Source organism: Meleagris gallopavo, chromosome 1 (genome assembly GCF_905368555.1).
Source record: "Meleagris gallopavo chromosome 1, MGAL_WU_HG_1.1, whole genome shotgun sequence".
NCBI classification, from domain to species: domain Eukaryota; kingdom Metazoa; phylum Chordata; class Aves; order Galliformes; family Phasianidae; genus Meleagris; species Meleagris gallopavo.
In genome coordinates, this window is record NC_139404.1 from 193,615,360 (window position 1) to 193,634,629 (window position 19,270).

Genomic DNA, 19,270 nt, shown 5'->3' on the forward strand with positions numbered 1-19,270 from the left:
GACAGGCTGTGCAGAGGGATCTGCATAGCTGCTTAGAAGGGTTGTTACTGATAGGACAAGGGGAATGGTTTTAAAGTGAGCCAGGGGAGGTTTAGGCCGGATATTAGAAGGAGGTTTTTCCCCCAGAGAGTTGAGAGGTACTGGAACAGGTTGCCCAAGGAGGCTGTGGATGCCCCATCCCTGCAGGCATCCAGGGCCAGGCTGGATGTGGCTCTGGGCAGCCTGGTCTCTGAAGGTCCCTTCCAACCGAACCATTCTATTCTGTTCTAAATAACAGAGTTCCCAGTTGCTGCATGCCACCAGGGACCTCACTCAGAGTCCCACAGGGCCAGCCCCAGGCAAGGGCAACACACCATGAGGAGACTGCAGTCTCACAAAGCAAAACTGAGCGTTTCTGGTGCTGTGTTCATCTCAGCTTCCCTTCCCCACACTACGTGGGTGCACCTCTTGGTTGAAAGAGGCGCCGTTATCACAGCACCCAGCACATGTCAGCAGAGGAAGTGCTGACGGTTGGGGTTGTGTTATGCGTACAAGCTCCAGCAGTGCTTCGGGTGCTGCTGTCCTCGAGCACTGCCTGGACCCTGGGGCATTTTGAGGGAGTTGTGCAGGGGTACGTGGAGCTGTCATAAGCACGGGGGGAGCAGCCAGCCGCTCAGCACTGCCTCTCCCAATGCCTGAAGGGTGGCCACGGCCTCCTGAGACACCAAAGGGCTTTCTGCCATGATGCTATTCCTGTCTGCATCTAAGGGCACAGTGTCCCCACGACTCCCACAGCACTGTGGAGCTGCCTGTCCCCAGGGTGCTCTCCCTTCTCAAGGTGCCCCTCCCAGTCCCTCACAGCAAGATGTGGGCTGGCTGCCATGACAGCACACAGGCCTCCATGACAGCACATAAGCTGCTGTGTGCCTCAGGGGTTTTGGCGTTCTTTGGAAGGGGAGGGAGGGCTGTGGGAGAATCGTGTGGAGAGTCGCATTAAATAAGAGGTTTAAAAATATAAATAGTATATAAATAGTATATTTAGTGCAATCACCAGTGTATTGTGGTTATGCGCATCGCGAAATGAGGTATTATGGCCCTTCGCAGCCGCCGTACGTCGCGCCCTCGCGCGGCAGCGAACCGCCTTGAGGGGGGAGGAGGGCACCGCCGCCATCTTGGAAGCAGGCAGGCAGCCCTCTCTGCCCTCGGTGGTTGCCGCTCCCCGGGAGGGCACGAGGGGGACGCGGGGGTAGAGCAGGGGTTGAGACTCCGCTAAGGACAAGAAACAGCTCCGAAGCGGCTGCGGAGGGGAAAGAATGAGTCGGTGCCCGGATCCAAGATGTCGCCCGCGGCCTCAGCCGATGGGGGCGGAGCGTACGGTGGCGCGGCGGGGTCAGCGCGGTTGGCGGGAGCGGGAATTGGCGCTCGGCAGCCGTTGGGAGCCCGCGCCGCCGCCGCCGCAGCCATGCACGTCGTGAAGCGCGGTGAGCGGGAACGTGGGGGCGGGGGGACCGCGGGGAGCCGCTCCGGGCTCCGTCACGGCTTTGGCCACGGAGCCCCGCCGGGCCACACGGCGTCGGTGCTGTGGGGATGGGCTCCTCGGCCTCCTCGCTGAAGGAGGTCGCGGCGAAGTGGGGGTCGAGCTCTGCTCTTGTCAGTAGGAGGAGAAATGATGGCCTTCGGTTGTGCCAGGGGGTGTTCGGGTTGGATATGAGGTAGAACTCTTTGCACGGGATGCCCGGGGAGATGAGGGAGGTGTGATGGCGCCGGGCACAGCTGGCACTGAGGGACACGGAGTCACCAAGGTTGGAAAAGACCTCTCAGATCATCCGGTCCGACCAACCTACCGCCAAAATAACCCCGCTAAACCACGGCCCTCAGTGCTGCTGAGAGGCGTTTTGTCAGCACTGAGTGTTCCTTGAGCACACACGGCATGGTGGGATGGCTTGGGGTTGGATGTGGGGGTCTGGAGGCATTCAAGGCCAGGCTGGATGTGGCTCCGGGCAGCCTGAGCTGCTGGTTGCACATAGCAGGGGGTTGGAAGTGGGTGAGCACTGTGCTCCTTCGCAACCCAGGCCATTTTATCATTCTAGCTGGCTTTTCCAACCTTAAGGATTCAGTGAACCCAAATTGGTTGCCCTTGGTGACTCCCAACCTGGTTGGCTCTTAGTGTGAGGTGCTGGGTGGGATGCTGTGCTTAAATCATCGATTTCTTGTTGTTGGAGCTGCTGTTTGTAACCTCTTTCCCACCAGATGGACGCCAGGAGCGTGTCATGTTCGACAAGATCACGTCACGCATCCAGAAGCTCTGCTATGGGCTCAACGCTGACTTTGTGGATCCAGTGAGTGCCCTTTTTCCTGCTGGCCCATTCTCTGCCCCTCATGTATATTATCCAGGTGAAAAGAATATAATCACAGAACGATAGAATGGCCTGGGTTGAAAAGGATCTCAGAGATCGATTTTCAACCCCCCTGCTGTGTGCAGGTCACCAACCAGCAGCCCAGGCTGCCCAGAGCCACATCCAGCCTGGCCTTGAATGCCTGCAGGGATGGGGCATCCACAGCCTCCTTGGGCAACCTGTTCCACTGCCTCACTACCCTCTGCATGAAAAACTTCCTCCTCACATCCAACCCAAACCTCCCCTGGCTCACTTTCAAACCATTCCCCTTGTCCTGTCACCACCCACCCTCACAAACAGCCGTTCCCCCTCCTGTTTATCCGCTCCCTTCAAGCACTGAAGGCCACACTGAGGTCTCCCTGCAGCTTCTCTTCTCCAAGCTCAACAAGCCCAGTTCCCTCAGCCTTTCTTCACAGCAGAGCTGCTCCAGCCCTCTGACCATCTCAGTGCCTCCTCTGGACCCGCTCCCAGAGCTCCACGTCCTTCCTGTGCTGGGGGCTCCAGGCCTGGACGCAGTGCTGCAGATGGGGCCTCACAAGAGCCAAGCAGAGGGGGACGATCACCTCCCTCCCCCTGCTGGCCACCCCTTTTTAATGCAGCCCAAAACACAGTTGGCCTTCTGGGCTAGCAGTGATCTCTGCCAAAAGCCAACAGCTGTGAGCAAGGTGGAGGTGTTATCTGCTGTTCACCTTCACAAAAAGAAAGCACAGCAACCTGTGCAGGAGCTGTTGGCAAATATATTTGTAACACATTTCTTTTAATTGTTTGTGTTCTGATGCTTTTTGCTTCACAGGCACAAAGTGTGAGGTTGAACTGTGGGAAGGTCTCTGCTTTGCCTGTTCTAAACTGCTTTGGATAGATGGCCCAAATATGTTGGAGTGATTGAGCTTCTTGTGCTTAAAAAGAGTGGTTTGTCGCTCTGACTTACAAATATTGGTTGTGGCAGATTGCTCTCAATTTCAACCTGCAAAGCTATGTGGAAATCAGACCTTGAAGCTCTCTTAAAACAAGGTGCCCTGTCTGTCTGTGAGAACCCTCCTGCCATTGTAATGTCTGTTTCCTTTGAGCTGTGTGGGATTTGGATTGTGTTTGATCCCACCCCCGTAAGCTCCTCTTTCCACAGCTTGTGCAGAGGATGACTCCTCGTTTATGGCTATGAGATTGGTTCTGCACACCTGCATAAAACATCTGTACATTTGCAGCTGCCATCTTGGGCTCTTCCCATCTCTGAGATCTACTGGTCTGTTTTCACATCTTAATTTGCAACTGTACGATAATTAGCATTCTTTACCAACAAGTGTGGTGCTCTTCAGCCATAGATGGGGAGGAGGAGCACTGGTGATTTGTTTTCATCTCGGCAAGGCTGAGACACAGCTGTGATCTCAGTGGGAAGGATTTGGTGATGAGGACAAAAGCAAGATTCCTGTGCCTGCTGAGCGCTCCCACCTTCACGATGAAGCTAATTGAACACCAAGTTCTGCACTCTCCTGTGCTCTGCAGCAGTGTGTGTGCTTTTCCCAGGAGGGGTCCCAGCTGACAGGTGGAGGTTAGGCTGAGCTATGGTGCAAAAGCCAGCATATCCCAGCAGGGCTGGTTTTTTCCTCTCTTGCTGTATCACCGTAAGCATAGCACTTCCACGTCTCATCAGGCATTTTACAGTCAAGCTTCAGCTGGAGTTTCAAAACTTCCAAGCAAGCACTCTTTTAAATTGACTTTTTTGTGTGTTTTTTTTGTTTTTTTGTTTTTTTTCTGGTGAGCTTTGCTGTACTTCAATCCAGCCTTCAGGAAAGTGTCTGCTTAGAAAAGCTTGTTAATGGTTTTGTTCTGGTTTAATGGTTTCTGCTCTCTTTGCTTCTCCCTGCTCTCCCTCCTGCCCCTTTATCTCTTGGTTTAGAATTTTAGGAGCCAGTGTTTCGCTAGTTTTGATTTGCTTTTCTAATTAAGCAGTGCCAAAGGTATTGCTCAGAGTGGAGAATGTCTCGTACCCCGAAAGGCCAAAAGAAGGAGTGTTTCCACACGTAGCTGATCTGCACTGTTTGCCTTTTCCAGGCCCAGATCACCATGAAGGTGATCCAGGGGCTGTACAGCGGAGTCACAACCGTGGAGCTGGATACCCTGGCTGCTGAGACAGCTGCAACCCTGACCACCAAGCACCCTGACTATGCTATTTTGGCAGCGAGGATTGCGGTGTCCAACCTGCACAAAGAAACTAAGAAAGTATTCAGTGGTAAGTCTGCCTGGGGGCATTTAGATGGTAATTAGTCAGAAAGGGAGAAGGGGTTTTAGAGGGTGTAAATACACAAATGTTCCTTCAGCAGAAGTTACAGAGTACTCAGAGTAATTAGAAATGCCATGGAGATGAAAACAGATCAGTGAGGAATGGAACTGATTGAAATCAGGATGCACCCACTGTCCTTCCCATTTATTCCATGTTACAAATCCTATGGAAACCATTACCAGGAAAGTGCTGAGGTCACCAGATCGGTGCTAACACTGAGCAGGTAGAAGAGAAGATGTGTTTGTGTGGACCTGGAAGGGATTACCTCTGAGGATGGGTAGTCCTGTCTGCTGAACCCTTGAAAACAAATGACAGATGTACGTTCACATAGCTCTGCAGTTACCTTTCTTATTAAATATGTTTCTGTTGTAGATGTGATGGACGATCTCTACAACTACATAAACCCTCACAATGGGAAGCACTCACCAATGATCTCCAAGGAAACACTCGACATAGTTTTGGCCAACAAAGATGTATGTAACACTTCCCCAGTCCCAAGTTTTGGAAATAGTGAACTAGTTCAGATGATTTATCTGCCTTATTTTTAGGGAAGCCATTTGTTTGGGGACGAAAAGCCCATATAGAAATGAATACAGATGATAAATGCCCTGGAGATTTTAAAAGAGGGTGTAAGAATGTCCTTCATGTAGGGGTGTTTTCCTGGAGGTCCTCTTTGTCCTGACAGCACAACGCCTTCATCTGGGAGAAAGTACTTGGTGATGTAGCAATGTGTTTGTGCACAGAGGAGGGAGAGTCTCATTTCAAGCTGTTCCAGCCTCATGTTTTTATTGGGGAAGTTGCATTCCTGTTTTGATTATATCTTGTATTTCTTGGTGTAGCCAACAATTGTGCCCTGTACTTGAAAGAAATTGTGAACACTGTGTGTTTGTTGGAACCTGCCTGTTGCTCCCTCCTTCCTTCCCTCTGGTGTGGTGTCTGTTTCACTGGATCTTTGGGGCTGGAAATATCAAACAGTGACAGCATTGTTATACCTGAATATGAGGCCGCAGAAGTCAGATGATCTATTTTTCTCTTTTATTTCCCCTCAGCGCCTGAATTCTGCAATTATTTATGACAGAGACTTCTCCTACAACTATTTTGGCTTTAAGGTAAGAGCACATTACTCACCTTACTCAAGATAACCAAGCCCTGCCGTGTTGATGCTTTTCTGGAGCTGAGTCACCTGGGAGGGATGGGAATCCTTGCAGAATCATTAGGTTTGAGCAAGAAGGGCATCAGTGGGTTGGTAAAAACAGAGAGTACCTGCACCAGGGAGTTGCCTGACTGCATGACTCACGTGCTTTCTTCTTGGCTTTGCAGTGTGCCCATGGCTGTATAACATTTTAGCTGTCGGGCTCTAAGCTTCTGCAGCAGATAGCTCTGAATGTGGCTGGAAGCTTCCCAGCTCATGCTGTTCCTCAATAATCGAATTCTTAATAACCCAAAAAAGGATTTTTTGTTGTTTTGCCATTGTTTTGTGTAACAGTTCTCAGTGTGCCAACCTACGCGTTGTCTCCTTCCATGCTGCTGGAACATCTCCCCCACAGCCACACCTGTCTGCTGTGCCCCCACCATCTGCTGCTGCTCCCCTCCCTGCACGCCGTTCTGTGCTGAATGGCTTTGGGCTGTGATGCAGTGAGCTCTGCAGGGTTAGCTGGGGAGCACGTGGCTTTTCATCATAGAACCATGGGATGGCCTGGGTTGCAAAGGAGCACAGTGCTCACCCAGCTCCAACCCCCTGCTGTGTGCAGGTCACCAACCAGCAGCCCAGGCTGCCCAGAGCCACATCCAGCCTGGCCTTGGATGCCTGCAGGGATGGGGCATCCACAGCCCCCTTGGGCAACCTGTTCCACTGCCTCACCACCCTCTGCATGAAAAACTTCCTCCTCACATCCAACCCAAACCTCCCCTGGCTCACTTTCAAACCATTCCCCTTGTCCTGTCACCACCCACCCTCACAAACAGCCGTTCCCCCTCCTGTTTATCCGCTCCCTCCAAGCACTGAAGGCCACACTGAGGTCTCCCTGCAGCTTCTCTTCTCCAAGCCAAACCATCCCAGTTCCTTCAATCTTTCCTCATAGCAGAGCTCCTCCAGCTCTCTGATCATCTCAGTGCCCTCCTCTGAACTTGTTCCAAGAGCTCTTTCCATAGCATTCAGTGCTTCTGGTGGCTTGTTGGCCACTGTGGGTCTCCAGAACTGGTGATCTTTGTGTCCAGCTGTGTCTGGTAGCTTCTTCCACCAACACGTGTGCTGTGCTACACTCAGTGGGGGGGCAGGGGGCTGCAGTGAGGAAACCACTGTGGTGTGTGGATCAGAGCAGCTGCTGAATGGCCAAGGGTGGAAAGAAGGGACCTTGAGGGGGTGTTTGTGTGTTTCTGTATGTACATAGATACGCATTTCTGACCTTCCCTGCTGTAATTATTGCTGTCATTCGTTAGCCACAAGTCTAAAAGGCATCTGCTCCAAGTGTGAGATTACCATATTTGTTGGGCTGTGTGTTCAGCACCCCGCACAGCAGATTGTGATGCAGGTTGTCCAGAAAGCATTACCACAGTGAAATTAATTATGCTGAGAGATGGCATGATGGAGAACAGATGCTCTTCTGTTATCTAGTCTGAATTCACTGCGGGTTAAAAGGCAGCGATGAACCTTGCTGCTCCATGCTCCCCTGCCATCATCAAAGCAGAGTCCTCAGGGCTGGAGTCTCCTGGTGGGTTTCTTTGTCAGTCATTGGCCCCCCAACATGCTGTGCAATTAACAGGAGGAGCAGTGGAGTGCAAGGCTGGTGCCTCTGTTGAAACCTGGGATGAAGAGCATGTGAATGCTTGGGGTTGGAGCTCTCTGTATTAATGGGATGTTTTTTAAGCTGGAAATGTGAATGACCACTGAAATGTTCTTCCTCCTTAGACTTTAGAGCGCTCCTACTTGTTGAAAATCAACTCGAAAGGTAAGAACCATCAGTATCAGCTCAGTGCATAATTGAAAATCAAAGCCATGGCACTGAGTAGGGAGTGGGGAGGTAGACAGGCTATCTCATGGCTTTCCTACAGAAATCCAGCCAAAGCACTCAGTACTGACTTGAGCCAGGTGAGATGCTCTCTGAGCACGTGCAGCATCTCTTCTTGGCCAGGAATCTGCCATCCCTCTGGTGGCTGGGCTGTGCTTGCATGAAAAACAGCTGATCACTGAAGAGTGGCACTGTGGCAAGTGTACAGGAGTGTTCCAAATAATGTCAGTGTGGCCTGGACAGCTGAGCTTCACCTGTCTGCTAGATAGACCCCAGTGCTTTGAGAGCTCTGGTTATCTAGGATGAACTAGTTTCTGTCTGAGAACCTCTTCCATGATGCTAAGCACTTGTAAATGAGTGTCAGTTGAAAGGGCTGCTGTGCTATCACTGCCAACCACTGCAGGCCTGACAATCCCAGGACACCAGAGGTGGAGGTGTTAATTGTAATGTCATAAATATAGAGAGCAATTGGATGCTGGCATGGATATTGGATTGCATTTTAACTGTTAATATAGATTTTTTTCCCCCTCATGAGAGCAGTGGAACAGGTTGCGGAGAGGGGCTGTGTGGTCTCAGCCCAGGAGTTCTTTATACTGCTCTGATCCTCTGGGCTGATTCCTGAGCTATAGACCTGCAGAGTCTCTATTCTCCTCTATTCTGTGGATCTATGAGAAATACAGCTCTTCAGGGGCCCATTGCACATCACAACTTGTTCCTCTAGTCTGTACTAACTGTAACATAACTGTTCTTGTCTCCCTTTTGCTGCTCTGTTTCCAGTTGCTGAGCGTCCTCAACACATGCTGATGAGGGTGGCAGTGGGAATCCACAAAAACGACATCGATGCTGCGATTGAGACTTACAACCTTCTGTCTGAAAGGTGGTTCACCCACGCCTCACCCACGCTGTTCAACGCAGGCACCAACCGGCCACAGCTCTCCAGGTACCTTTGGCTTCCAGGTCTGGAGCCCCAGTGCAAGACAGACAGGGAGCTGTTGGAGGGCGTCCAGAGGAGCCACAAAGATGAGCAGAGGCTGCAGCACCTCCCTACAAAGACAGGCTGAGGGAGCTGGGCTTGTTCAGCATGGAGAAGAGAAGCTGCGGGGTGACCTCAGTGCAGCCTGCAGGACCTCAAGGGAGCCTGCAGACAGGAGGGGAGTCAGCTCTTGGAAAGGGGAGATAACAGCAGGACAGGGGAATGGTTGGAAGGTGAGGGAGGGCAGATTTCAGTTGGATGTGAGGGGGAAGTTGTTTGCTGTGAGAGTGGGGAGGTGCTGGAACAGCTGCCCAGAGAGGCTGTGGATCCCCGTCCATCCCTGGAGGTGTTCAAGGCCAGGTTGGATGGGGCCCTGGGCAGCCTGGGCTGCTGTGAGATGTGGAGGTTGGTGGCCCTGCCTGTGGTGGGGGGTTGGAGCTTCGTGATCCTTGAGGTCCCTTCCAACCCAAGCCGTGCTGTGTTTCTCTGATTCCAAGCTTTCTTAGTGCATAACTGGAGGAAGATCAAGTTCTGGAGGCTGGGTCTGTTCCAATGAAGTGCTGTCACAGCTTCCGAATCGAGTAGCTGTGTTTCTGGGATTCTTTTATGAAGGCTTGAGAAGTGTTCTTTGCACAGCACGTTAAGGTTACAGTGCCATCGTTTTTCTGCAGCCCTAATGAAGTTCTTAGTTTTTTTGTTGGTTTTATTTTTGTTTGTTTCCATTAGTTGTTTCCTGCTGTGCATGAAGGATGACAGCATTGAGGGAATCTATGACACTCTGAAGCAGTGTGCCCTGATCTCCAAGTCTGCTGGTGGGATTGGGCTGGCTGTGAGCTGCATCCGTGCCACGGGCAGCTATATTGCTGGGGTGAGTGTGCAGGTGGTGTATGCAGCAGGGCAACCTTCTGCTGTGGGGAAATGTCTGCATTCCAGCTGCCAAAGCAGCACTGCTTCTGTCGAGACAGCTGAGCACAGCAGCTCGTCCAGCTCCACAGACCTTCCTTTCAATGTGCTTTAAAACAAAAAGCTTGGTTTCCCTTGGTGCTTGGCTTTGCTAAGAGAAGTCCTTGCAACAAGCAGATCTCATGCTGCTGCCTGATCAGACAGTTCCAACTAATTTATGTATCAGCAGCCTAGGAATATGCCTGGAGGCCAATTGGCCCTTTCCCTTTTATAGTTCAACTACTTAAGGTGTTCAGTGGACAGATGTGGATTTTTTTCTTTCGGTCACTGTCTGTGTAAGCTCTGCAAGGCTCCAGATTGCCTTGTGTTGAGGAAATGAGTTAATGATGGATTTCTTTAATTTAAAAAAGGAAAGTGTGAGTGGTGGTGCCACCAAAGCACTGACAAGTGATCGTTTTCCAGCTTTCAGGAGTTCTGCTGATAGCTGAAAGTTGCTTTTTTGGTAACAGTGGTTTTCCTGTGCTTCTACAGACAAATGGGAACTCCAATGGACTTGTTCCTATGCTGAGGGTGTACAACAACACTGCTCGCTACGTGGATCAAGGTGGTAACAAGGTAATGGCTTTCCATTAAACTGGGGGGAAAGAGGGGAGCCACACCAGGGGGAGAGTTCACCTGTGAAAGGTTGGAACAGTGACATCAGTGATGCAGTGGTAGCTGACACGTTATTAAAAAAGGACTTCTTTCCCTCCTTGTTGGTAGCCTAGTGTTCTCCTTTGACTGTGCATTCCATCATGCAATGGAATGGTTTATCTTCTGGTATGTGTCTGCTGCATGAGATGTGCACCTAAGATCATCTCTTGCAGTGGTTATCGATCACTCCTTGGATTGAATCAAGCTGTAAGGCTGCAGAAAGTTTCTTGTTCTGCATCCTTTGCATTCAGGTAGTCCAGAGACCAAGGGAGGTAGGGCTCAGTAGGTAAACCTAGGAATTGTCAAGCTCTTCTGTTGACACAGAGGAAATAATTTTCATTAGGAATCTGGAACTACTAGCATGGCCTCGCTCCAATGAGGGCAACAGTAATACAGAACAGCACATTGAAATTGCTTTAATGAGGCTGTCAGACTGACTTCAGTTAGTTCAAGGCTTTGTGTGCCCATGGCAGCAGTGTGGGAGGTTTCATCTTCAGGATGATTTGTTCTGATCTTGGCTACGTTGTCTGTATCAGAGACCTGGGGCTTTTGCCATCTACCTGGAGCCGTGGCACCTGGACATCTTCGAGTTTCTTGACTTAAAGAAGAACACTGGGAAAGAAGAGCAGCGTGCCAGAGACCTTTTCTTTGCCCTCTGGATTCCTGATCTCTTCATGAAGAGAGTTGAAACCAACCAGGTAAGGAGCTTGTTGGGTGCAGAGGAGGTGTTAATGGAGGAGCACGGCGTTCACAGAGTGGTGCAGAGCTGTCCTAGGAAGTTGCTGTGCCCCAGCTGAGCACTAGGTTGTGCAAGTGCAGAACTCCAGTGGAACTCTTTGCTTCAGGGCTGAATCAATTACACACTTATGTGCCAGATTTGTACTCTGCAGTTTCCACATAGCATCAAAATCTCAGTAATTAGATCCTCAAACGACTGCTTGTTATTCCTTGAAAATGGGAATCAGTCACCTCAGGATTCCGAGTTCAGTTTGTCATAAGGATTCCTACAGTTGATTTTTAAATAGATCAGACTACTCCAGTAAACACCTTCCCCATGCCTGCTAGAAAAGCTGGCTCCTGCTTTTTCAGGATGGGGAATGTGAGTTTACAGCAGGATCTGCTGATGAGGTTGAATGCTGTTAATTAACGAGGCATCTACAGATTTTGCGGATTTTTTTCCTTCTTACAGGATTGGTCCTTAATGTGCCCAAATGAGTGTCCTGGCCTCGATGAGGTGTGGGGAGAGGAGTTTGAGAAACTATATGAGAGGTAAGGAGAGTGAGCAGACTTTTATACGGTGGCCACCTGATTGCAGAACTGCCCTGGTGTGGTGTCTGGGAGCCAAAGCGCAGGGCTGCCGTGCTGGCTTAGAGGGGGCTGCTCAGTTCAGCTATCACAATGATAGCAGTGGCACAGATGGGGATATCCAGTTACTGCTGCTTCAGTTGTGAGCTGCTCAGTGCAGGCTATGCATGAAAGGTTATTTTAGAGTGAAGTTCTGAAATGGTCCCTACTTAAAGCAGTAGGTGGCTCTGTTTTGAGTGAATTGTGTAGGGTGCTTTAGGGAAAGCTTCCTATTTCCTTTATCCAGAACAGCCCGAATACTTTGCTGTTCAGGCTCTGCTGGCTAATTTGAAATTGAGTGGGGTTGTGCCTCCTTGGGAACCTGATGAGTAGATTGATCATAGAATCACAGGATTGATTCCTGTGCTGCTTCTGGAGAGTCTGGGAGTCACCAAAGCACCGTGTGCCCTTTGCAGCTATGAGAAGCAAGGTCGTGTCCGCAGAGTGGTGAAGGCCCAGCAGCTCTGGTACGCCATCATCGAGTCACAGACAGAGACTGGCACGCCTTACATGCTGTACAAAGACTCCTGCAACAGGAAAAGCAATCAGCAGAACTTGGGGACCATCAAATGCAGCAATCTGTGCACAGAGATAGTGGAGTATACCAGCAAAGACGAGGTGAGTGGAGAGCAGCAACTTGCAGCAGTTTAGGAAAGCAGTAAATGTGCTCGTTGCAGCTTTTTAGAATATCACCAACCCTGGGTGGGGAAGGGAGCAGGTAGCTAAGGAAGTCACGGGGATGTTTTCACTCGAGTGCGTGCAGCTCTTCCACTGTGTGTGTGGGTGGGTGTGGGGAGGTGTCCCCTCCTTTCCAAGTCCTGTTGAGGATGGGGTATTAAAACAAGGTACCCATCAAAGTGGACCTCTGGAGCTTGGGAGATAAATGAGCTTTGTGGCTTGCAGGCGGGTGGTGTAAGCACCTCCTACCTCCAGATCTGAATTTTCCTAATAATTGTCCCTGAGTTCTCCATCTCATTTAAGTGCTCTGTGGAGCTGCTGTGCTTGGACTTCAGCATTTGCTAACAAAAGTAAAGAAAGGATGCAGAAATGAGTTAGTGCTAATGCTACGTGAGACATCTCTAGTGCAGTTAAGCTCTTGAGGCTGTTAAAACTGAAAGCATCAGCTTCTACTGCCTGAGCTGAGCCGAGCTGTTCCAATGATCCTGGGGCTGGAAATGAAGTGATTGTTAAAAAATAACAAGGACAGGGCTCTGATATGTTCTGGATCTCACGAGGATCATCTGCTGATTCTAATAAGAAGAAATTGGGCTTTGTTTCTGGAAGGAAAGCTTACAGGCTAGAATTTTTATGGTGACACTGATATCAGCTAACTCTTCTTGAATTGTTCTTGTCCTTTTTCCAGCTCGTAAAAGGCATACAAGTGAGAAATGTGTTTTTACAGCCTTTTAGCTTGCGTGGTGCTTTGCTTGGATAGAGAGCACGCTCTGGGATTGAGGTACTGTGTCTTTTGCAGGGGGTGTTGGCTGACACATTGTTTTCGATGTTTTCTTCTCCACAGGTGGCAGTTTGTAATTTGGCCTCCTTAGCCCTGAACATGTACGTCACTTCAGAGCACACCTACGATTTCAAGAAGCTAGCTGAAGTCACAAAGGTTATTGTCCGAAACCTGAACAAAATCATTGACATCAACTACTACCCTGTGCCAGAGGTGAGTGCTGTGCTGCACTGCTATGGAGCTGGCAGCCAACCCAGGAGCTGTGACAGGGGCTCTGCTGCTCTCTGCAGTCCCAGTTTGAAGGAATCGCTGAGGGATTCTGTAAACCTGTGGTGGCACAGAGCTGGGGGCTCCCATAGCCACCAGTCTGCAGCTGTGACCTCGTGGTGGTGGCATCTTCAGCCCCCACCCAGAGTGGCTCCTTAGAGAAGCACCTGTAGTCAAAGCTTCCCCTTGAGATGGTTCTGCAGGTGGATTTGTTGGTGTGTGTGTGGACTTCCATAAAGCACAGAGCAGCATGAGGCGTGAAGTGGGGAGCAGAACAGAGGGAATGATCCTGGAACTCAGCCTTGAGCTGAGTTTTGTACATTTTTGGGAGAGTGTGTGGATAGTTTTGTGGAAGGGAAGACAGGGTTGGGAGTTCTTGAGAGGGGGGTGCAGAGTTACGTGCTTTGCAAGAGCACAGAAAGGCAAGCAGCAGGGCTGGGTGCTGGAGAAGGGAATAAGCAAATATTCCAAGTTGAAGGCCAAACCTGATGAAGATCACTTTTTTTTCCAAGCACGTGCAGTTAGAGTACTTGAATTCAAATATCTTCATGGATCTGTTTTTGAAAGAGATTTAGTATTCATTTCTAATCACACCTTTATTGTGTCAGATCGAGCAATCAGAATTAGCGATCACTTCAAACCAACTTGATCCGACCCTCCAATTCCTGCCTTACCAAACACTCAGCAGTGGGGAGCTGGGCGGAACTCAGGGCTGGGTCACTGCAGCAGAACGGACCGCCAATAAAAATGAGGGCAGCCACGGGGGGAGGTCAGAGTTCCTCCCGGAGTTTCTGTCCAACTTTACTCTGTTTCCACGTAGCTCAAGTCACGATTCCCCCTGCTTGAATCCCCCGCAGGCGGAGCGCTCCAACAGACGCCACCGCCCCATCGGCATTGGTGTGCAGGGCCTGGCTGACGCCTTCATCCTGATGAGGTTCCCCTTTGAAAGTCCCGAGGCGCAGCGCCTGAACCAGCAGATCTTTGAGACCATTTATTATGGGGCTCTGGAAGCCAGCTGTGAGCTGGCTGAGCAGCAAGGGCCGTACGAAACGTATGAGGGCTCTCCTGTCAGCAAAGGGGTAAGTGCCAGGAAGTGGCCTGCTTCAGGGCCAAGGCTTTGAAGTACAGGTCGTGTGATTGCCTGTGGGCTTTGATACAGAAGGAGACGTGTGACTGAGACTTTGTAATCATAGAATTATAGAATTGCTCAGGTTGGAAAAGACCTTAAAGGTCATCAAATCCAACCGCAACCCAACCATCCTACCCTAACTCTAACAGCCCTCAGCTAAATCATGGCCCTGGGCACCACATCCAAAGGGTTTTCAAACACATCCAGGGATGGTGACTCAACCACCTCCGTGTGCAGCCCATTGCAGTGCTTAACAGCCCTTTCTGTAAAGAGGTGTTTCCTGAGATCCAACCTAAACCTCCCCTGGTGCAACTTGAGGCCATTTCCCCTCCTCCTGTCAGCTGTGAGAACAGACCAGCCCTGCTCTGCTGCAATCACCTTTCAGGTGTTGGAAGAGAGCCATAATGTCTCCCCTCAGCCTCTTTTCCCCAGACCAAACAGCCCCAGCTCCTTCAGTCTCTCCTCACAGGCCATGTTCTCCAAGCCTTCCCCAGCCTTGTTGCCCTTCTCTGGCCCTGCTCCAGCACCTCCATGTCCTTTCTTGGGTACTGAGGTGTCCAAAACTGAACGCAGTGCTGGAGGTGAGGCCTCACCAGTGCAGAGTACAGTGATGCATCAATGCAAAGGGTGCTGTTTTTCTTCCATCATTCAACTACTAAAGTGCATTAAGAAATGCATGAGATAAATGGGGGTGAAGGGGAAGACAGAAGAAAAGCTTCAGCTTCTGCTGGGAGGCCCTTCTGTGCAATTAAAAGATTGTGAGATTATGACGGAGGAGCTTAGCTGAGACTGAACCTTAGAGGACAATTAATGAGAATAGCAGATCGATTTATAACATGATTTATGAAGTACAGAGAAAATAATTTGTGTTCTTCAGATTCTTCAGTATGACATGTGGAACGTCACCCCCTCCGATCTGTGGGACTGGAAGGCTTTAAAGGAGAAGATTGCAAAGTAAGTAATCTTGCATGGTTAGTTTCAAATGCAAATTGCATTGGTTAGATTATGACTGAAAACAAAAGGTTGGCTCCAAGAATTCAAATGGCCCTGTTAGATTTCCCTGTTACTTCCTTCTCATAGGTTTTTCTCTGTGGATGGCTTTCTTTGTTTTTGTGGTTACATACAGGGTGTGCCCACCCCATAGGCTCTGTTCTAGCTGAGATGTCTGCGTGTGAGCTGAGAATTGCTGGTTTGTTCCTGGGTCTTTTCTCTCCTTTCTCCCTTGGTTGAAGCTTTCTAACTCATGGCTTTCCTTGCCAGGCATGGTGTCAGAAACAGCCTTCTCCTTTCTCCCATGCCAACTGCTTCCACTGCTCAGATCCTGGGCAACAACGAATCCATTGAGCCCTACACCAGTAACATCTACACACGCAGAGTCCTTTCAGGAGAGTTCCAGGTAAGCACTTGGGGTAGCTTTGCCAAAGAGCTTTTCTGTAGTTTTAGTTTCAGTAACTTTCATCATCGAAAAAGACAAAATGGAGGCTACTGATTGATTGCTCTCCTATGAGGAAAGGCTGAGGGAACTGCAATTGTTCAGCTTGGAGAAGAGAAGCTGCAGGGAGACCCCAGTGTGGCCTTCAGTGCTTGAAGGGAGTGGAAAACAGGAGGTGTGTCTGGGCTGTGTGCTGGCTGCTATGGGGTATGCAAAATTTTAAAGAAGTGCTGCTTTTCTCTGGGAAAAAAACCAATCCACTTCATTAAACCTTGACACCCTCTGCTGCGTGGGTCAGGTGCAGGGCTTCTGGACAGGTGCCCCAGCAGTCCCAGCAAGGAGAATTTTGCTTAGTGCTAACTGGAGAATGAAAGTTTGGCAGTGCTGCACAAGGTCTTGTGTAAATGTTAGAAAATCCCTACGTGTGTTGGTGTGGATTTTTCTCCTCTAGGTGAAAAACCTCCTCTAGGAGGTGCGTCTGCCCTGTAAGGCAGGGCAGGAGCTTAGAGCATGCAGTGCTTTCATTCCTTGGCCTTTGCTGCTTACAGGTTGTGAACCCACACTTGTTGAAAGATCTCACAGAGAGGGGTCTGTGGAACGAGGAGATGAAAAACCAAATCATTGCCCACAATGGCTCCATCCAGGTATGCATGGAAACGAGGGGGGCTGGGACTGTCTCCAGTGTGAGGAATGCTGGTGGGTCTGCTGGGAGCAGATTTGCCACACGGTGATTTCAAGGTCTGCTGTGCACGAGTGACTCAACCAGCCTGGGAGGAGAAGCCTTAGTCTGGAACATTTCCATTAGGAAGATGAGGGAATGTGCCTGAGTGGTAATTTGTTCCTGCTGGAGCTTGCCCATGGAACAGAGAATTCCAATGGAAATATGCAGCTAATTATTACTTGAACAAATAGAGAGCTGAGCTGCTTTGCTTTATGCAGGTTCCACAAATGTTTGGATTCCCTTTTATCACGGAGATTGTGGGGGGGTAATTTTGTAGCAGTGAGTGGGTTTGAGACAGGAGCTGAGTACGTGGCGTCCAGATCTGGGAGGTGTGTGGGGGAGAATATGGGATGGATTATTTATGCTCTGGAGGCTGAAATGCTGCTGTGCCTGGAGTCACACACGCTAAAAAAAGTGCATCCTACTTGTGCAGTTGGACATGAGTGGGAGTGCTGGAGTGCTTCTTGTAAAGCCTCACAGCTATTTAGAGCAAAACATGAATGTCCTATTTGAAAACAGCTTTTCTTCTCTAAATTCCCCAACGTAGGCCACCTTCTGAAAGCAAGCAAGGTTTCTTTGTGCTCGAGTGCTTTCAGATCCAACATGTTTGGGTTCAGTGAGGGAGCTGCAGCTGCAAGAATTCTGATGTGGAATCAGTGATTTGTGAAGGGTTTGTGTGCATGAATATGAACATTTGAGTTATAACATTGGGTTATGCTGCATTGGAAAACTCTTCCTTTCAGAATATATCTGAGATTCCTGCTGACTTGAAGCAGCTTTATAAGACAGTGTGGGAGATTTCCCAGAAAACTGTCCTCAAGATGGCAGCAGACAGAGGAGCTTTCATCGACCAGAGCCAATCTCTCAACATCCACATCGCAGAACCCAACTATGGCAAGCTGACCAGCATGCACTTCTATGGGTGGAAGCAGGTGCGTGGGGGGGCTGGGTGGGAGCTTTGTTCAGAACAAGAGAGCAAATGGGGCTCGGTAAGTGCTCTCATGAAAAACTGGTCTCAGAAGGGTAAAGGACCATTTCCTCCCAGGAGTCCAGAGTTACTAGTGGAATATTTCTCTCGAGCAATAGAGCTGCAGATCCCGTGGCGTTGCTCCCATGAGCTGTGCCCACAGGGCATCACTGCGAGGCAGTCACGGTGGTGTGGCTGCAGGAGGGCAGAATCAGCAGCTCCTTTGGCTGTATGGCTGGCCAGCCCGTTCCAGCTGCTGGATTTGTGCTTTTCCTCCGCAGGGTCTGAAGACTGGCATGTATTACCTAAGGACAAAGCCAGCTGCTAACCCCATCCAGTTCACCTTGAACAAAGAGAAACTCAGAGAGCGGGAGAAGGCCTCTGAGGAAGAGAAGGAAAGGAACAAAGCAGCCATGGTGTGCTCCCTGGAGAATCGTGATGAGTGCATGATGTGTGGCTCCTAACAGCCCTGCAGTGCCAGCAGAGCTGCTCCACCCGTGGATCCCATCTGAGATAGGTGCATTTAGTGTCACTTCAGGGCAGAGGAGCTTGCTGGAGCTGTGGCAGGAGGGTGATCACTGTAGTGTATGGTAGCTTCCCCAGCTGAGGATTAGGGGATGGTGCACGTGTATGGGTAGAGTGCATAAAAAGTTTGTATATTGCTTTTGTAGCTGGGCTTCCTGGAAACCTAAGTGCTCTTGCATGGTCTCAGGTTGAACCCTATAGAAAGAAGTTTTCCTGAACAGATAGGAAAAGTGCTAACGCCACTTACAGGTCTGTCCTTGGGACTGGAGACACTTCTTTTCATTTACTAAAGACTCATATTCTGTCTTCAGACAGAACCTGATTGACGTGTTCTCCTTTGCCATGACAAAACACCAGGAAAAGAACCCTGGGCTGGGTGTGTGGTATGCCTGATATGCAGTCTGCCTTGGCAAAGCAGCAATTTGTGTTAAGCTTGGAAAGATGATGTGTGCACATCTAGCAATGAGGCCCTTCTCCCACCATTTATCCCCATCCCCAGCTCTTTCCAAAGATGCAGCATGGTGGTGGGTGTCCTGCTGCTTGGAGGTTTCCTTTCCTGCTCTCAGCCTGAATGAAGGACACTGCACTCAGTTCTGCTTTTCAGCTCTGAGCAGGAAATGGCAGAATTGCTGCAGTGTGTTCTATTCTGTATCAAAAACCCATTCAAGTCTCTCTCAGTTTGCTGCTAATACAATTCCATGCTGTCCTTGAGCAGAAAGCCTCAGCAGTGCACACCCCATCTTTTCTGAAGCGCTGCATTCATCCACCCCAGCTGGTTACTTGGAATTTTAGGAACATGTTTTTTTACTTCTCTATGTACTTAACTATCTGCTCTAATGCCATGGGGCTTCATCACCCAGTTCTTAAATATTTATTGAATCCATGTACCATACGACTAACTCTTTAATCCACAAAACTCAATAAAATGTGGTATGTCAAAGGAATGAAGGGCGGCATCTTGGGAATGGTATTTTGATTAAACTTGTACTGTAACAGCTGGAGACAGGAGCCTTTTTTGGTGAGCCCTGCACCTAGAGCACGCAGTTCCACGTCTGAGGGCTGCTGCTGTGTGTACCAGGATCCTGAGTTTGCCTGGGTACCCTGCTGAGCTCGGGGTGGTGTCTGTCCTTCAGAAGTTTGGGGCTAAAGGTAAGGCCACGTAATACCGTGTCCACATTTCAGCAACGTGCAGGGGAGGT

The 19,270-nt window shown here is 49.8% G+C and overlaps 1 protein-coding gene across 1 annotated transcript; it reads left to right on the plus strand.

Annotated features, from left to right (window-relative positions):
* Positions 1–1,177: 1,177 nt before the first annotated feature.
* Positions 1,178–19,015, plus strand: RRM1 (ribonucleotide reductase catalytic subunit M1). The gene is made up of 19 exons (XM_085216692.1): positions 1,178–1,460; positions 2,230–2,318; positions 4,425–4,602; positions 5,026–5,126; positions 5,703–5,762; positions 7,562–7,601; positions 8,439–8,601; positions 9,361–9,502; positions 10,069–10,152; positions 10,767–10,928; positions 11,420–11,499; positions 11,991–12,192; positions 13,094–13,243; positions 14,155–14,376; positions 15,304–15,380; positions 15,687–15,822; positions 16,407–16,502; positions 17,323–17,511; positions 17,828–19,015. The coding sequence occupies exons 1-19, from the start codon at positions 1,316–1,318 to the stop codon at positions 18,008–18,010; spliced, it is 2,499 nt and encodes an 832-aa protein (XP_085072818.1). The 5' UTR covers positions 1,178–1,315; the 3' UTR covers positions 18,011–19,015.
* The last annotated feature ends 255 nt before the right edge of the window (positions 19,016–19,270 follow it).

What these genes read in the sequence shown, in the direction of transcription:
- RRM1 (XM_085216692.1), top strand. Translation starts at nt 1,316, where the DNA reads ATGTCGCCCGCGGCCTCAGCCGATGGGGGCGGAGCGTACGGTGGCGCG. An exon ending in ACAACTATTTTGGCTTTAAG is followed by an intron (nt 5,763 to 7,561) that starts GTAAGAGCACAT and finishes CTTCCTCCTTAG; the next exon opens with ACTTTAGAGCGCTCCTACTT. An exon ending in AACCGGCCACAGCTCTCCAG is followed by an intron (nt 8,602 to 9,360) that starts GTACCTTTGGCT and finishes TGTTTCCATTAG; the next exon opens with TTGTTTCCTGCTGTGCATGA.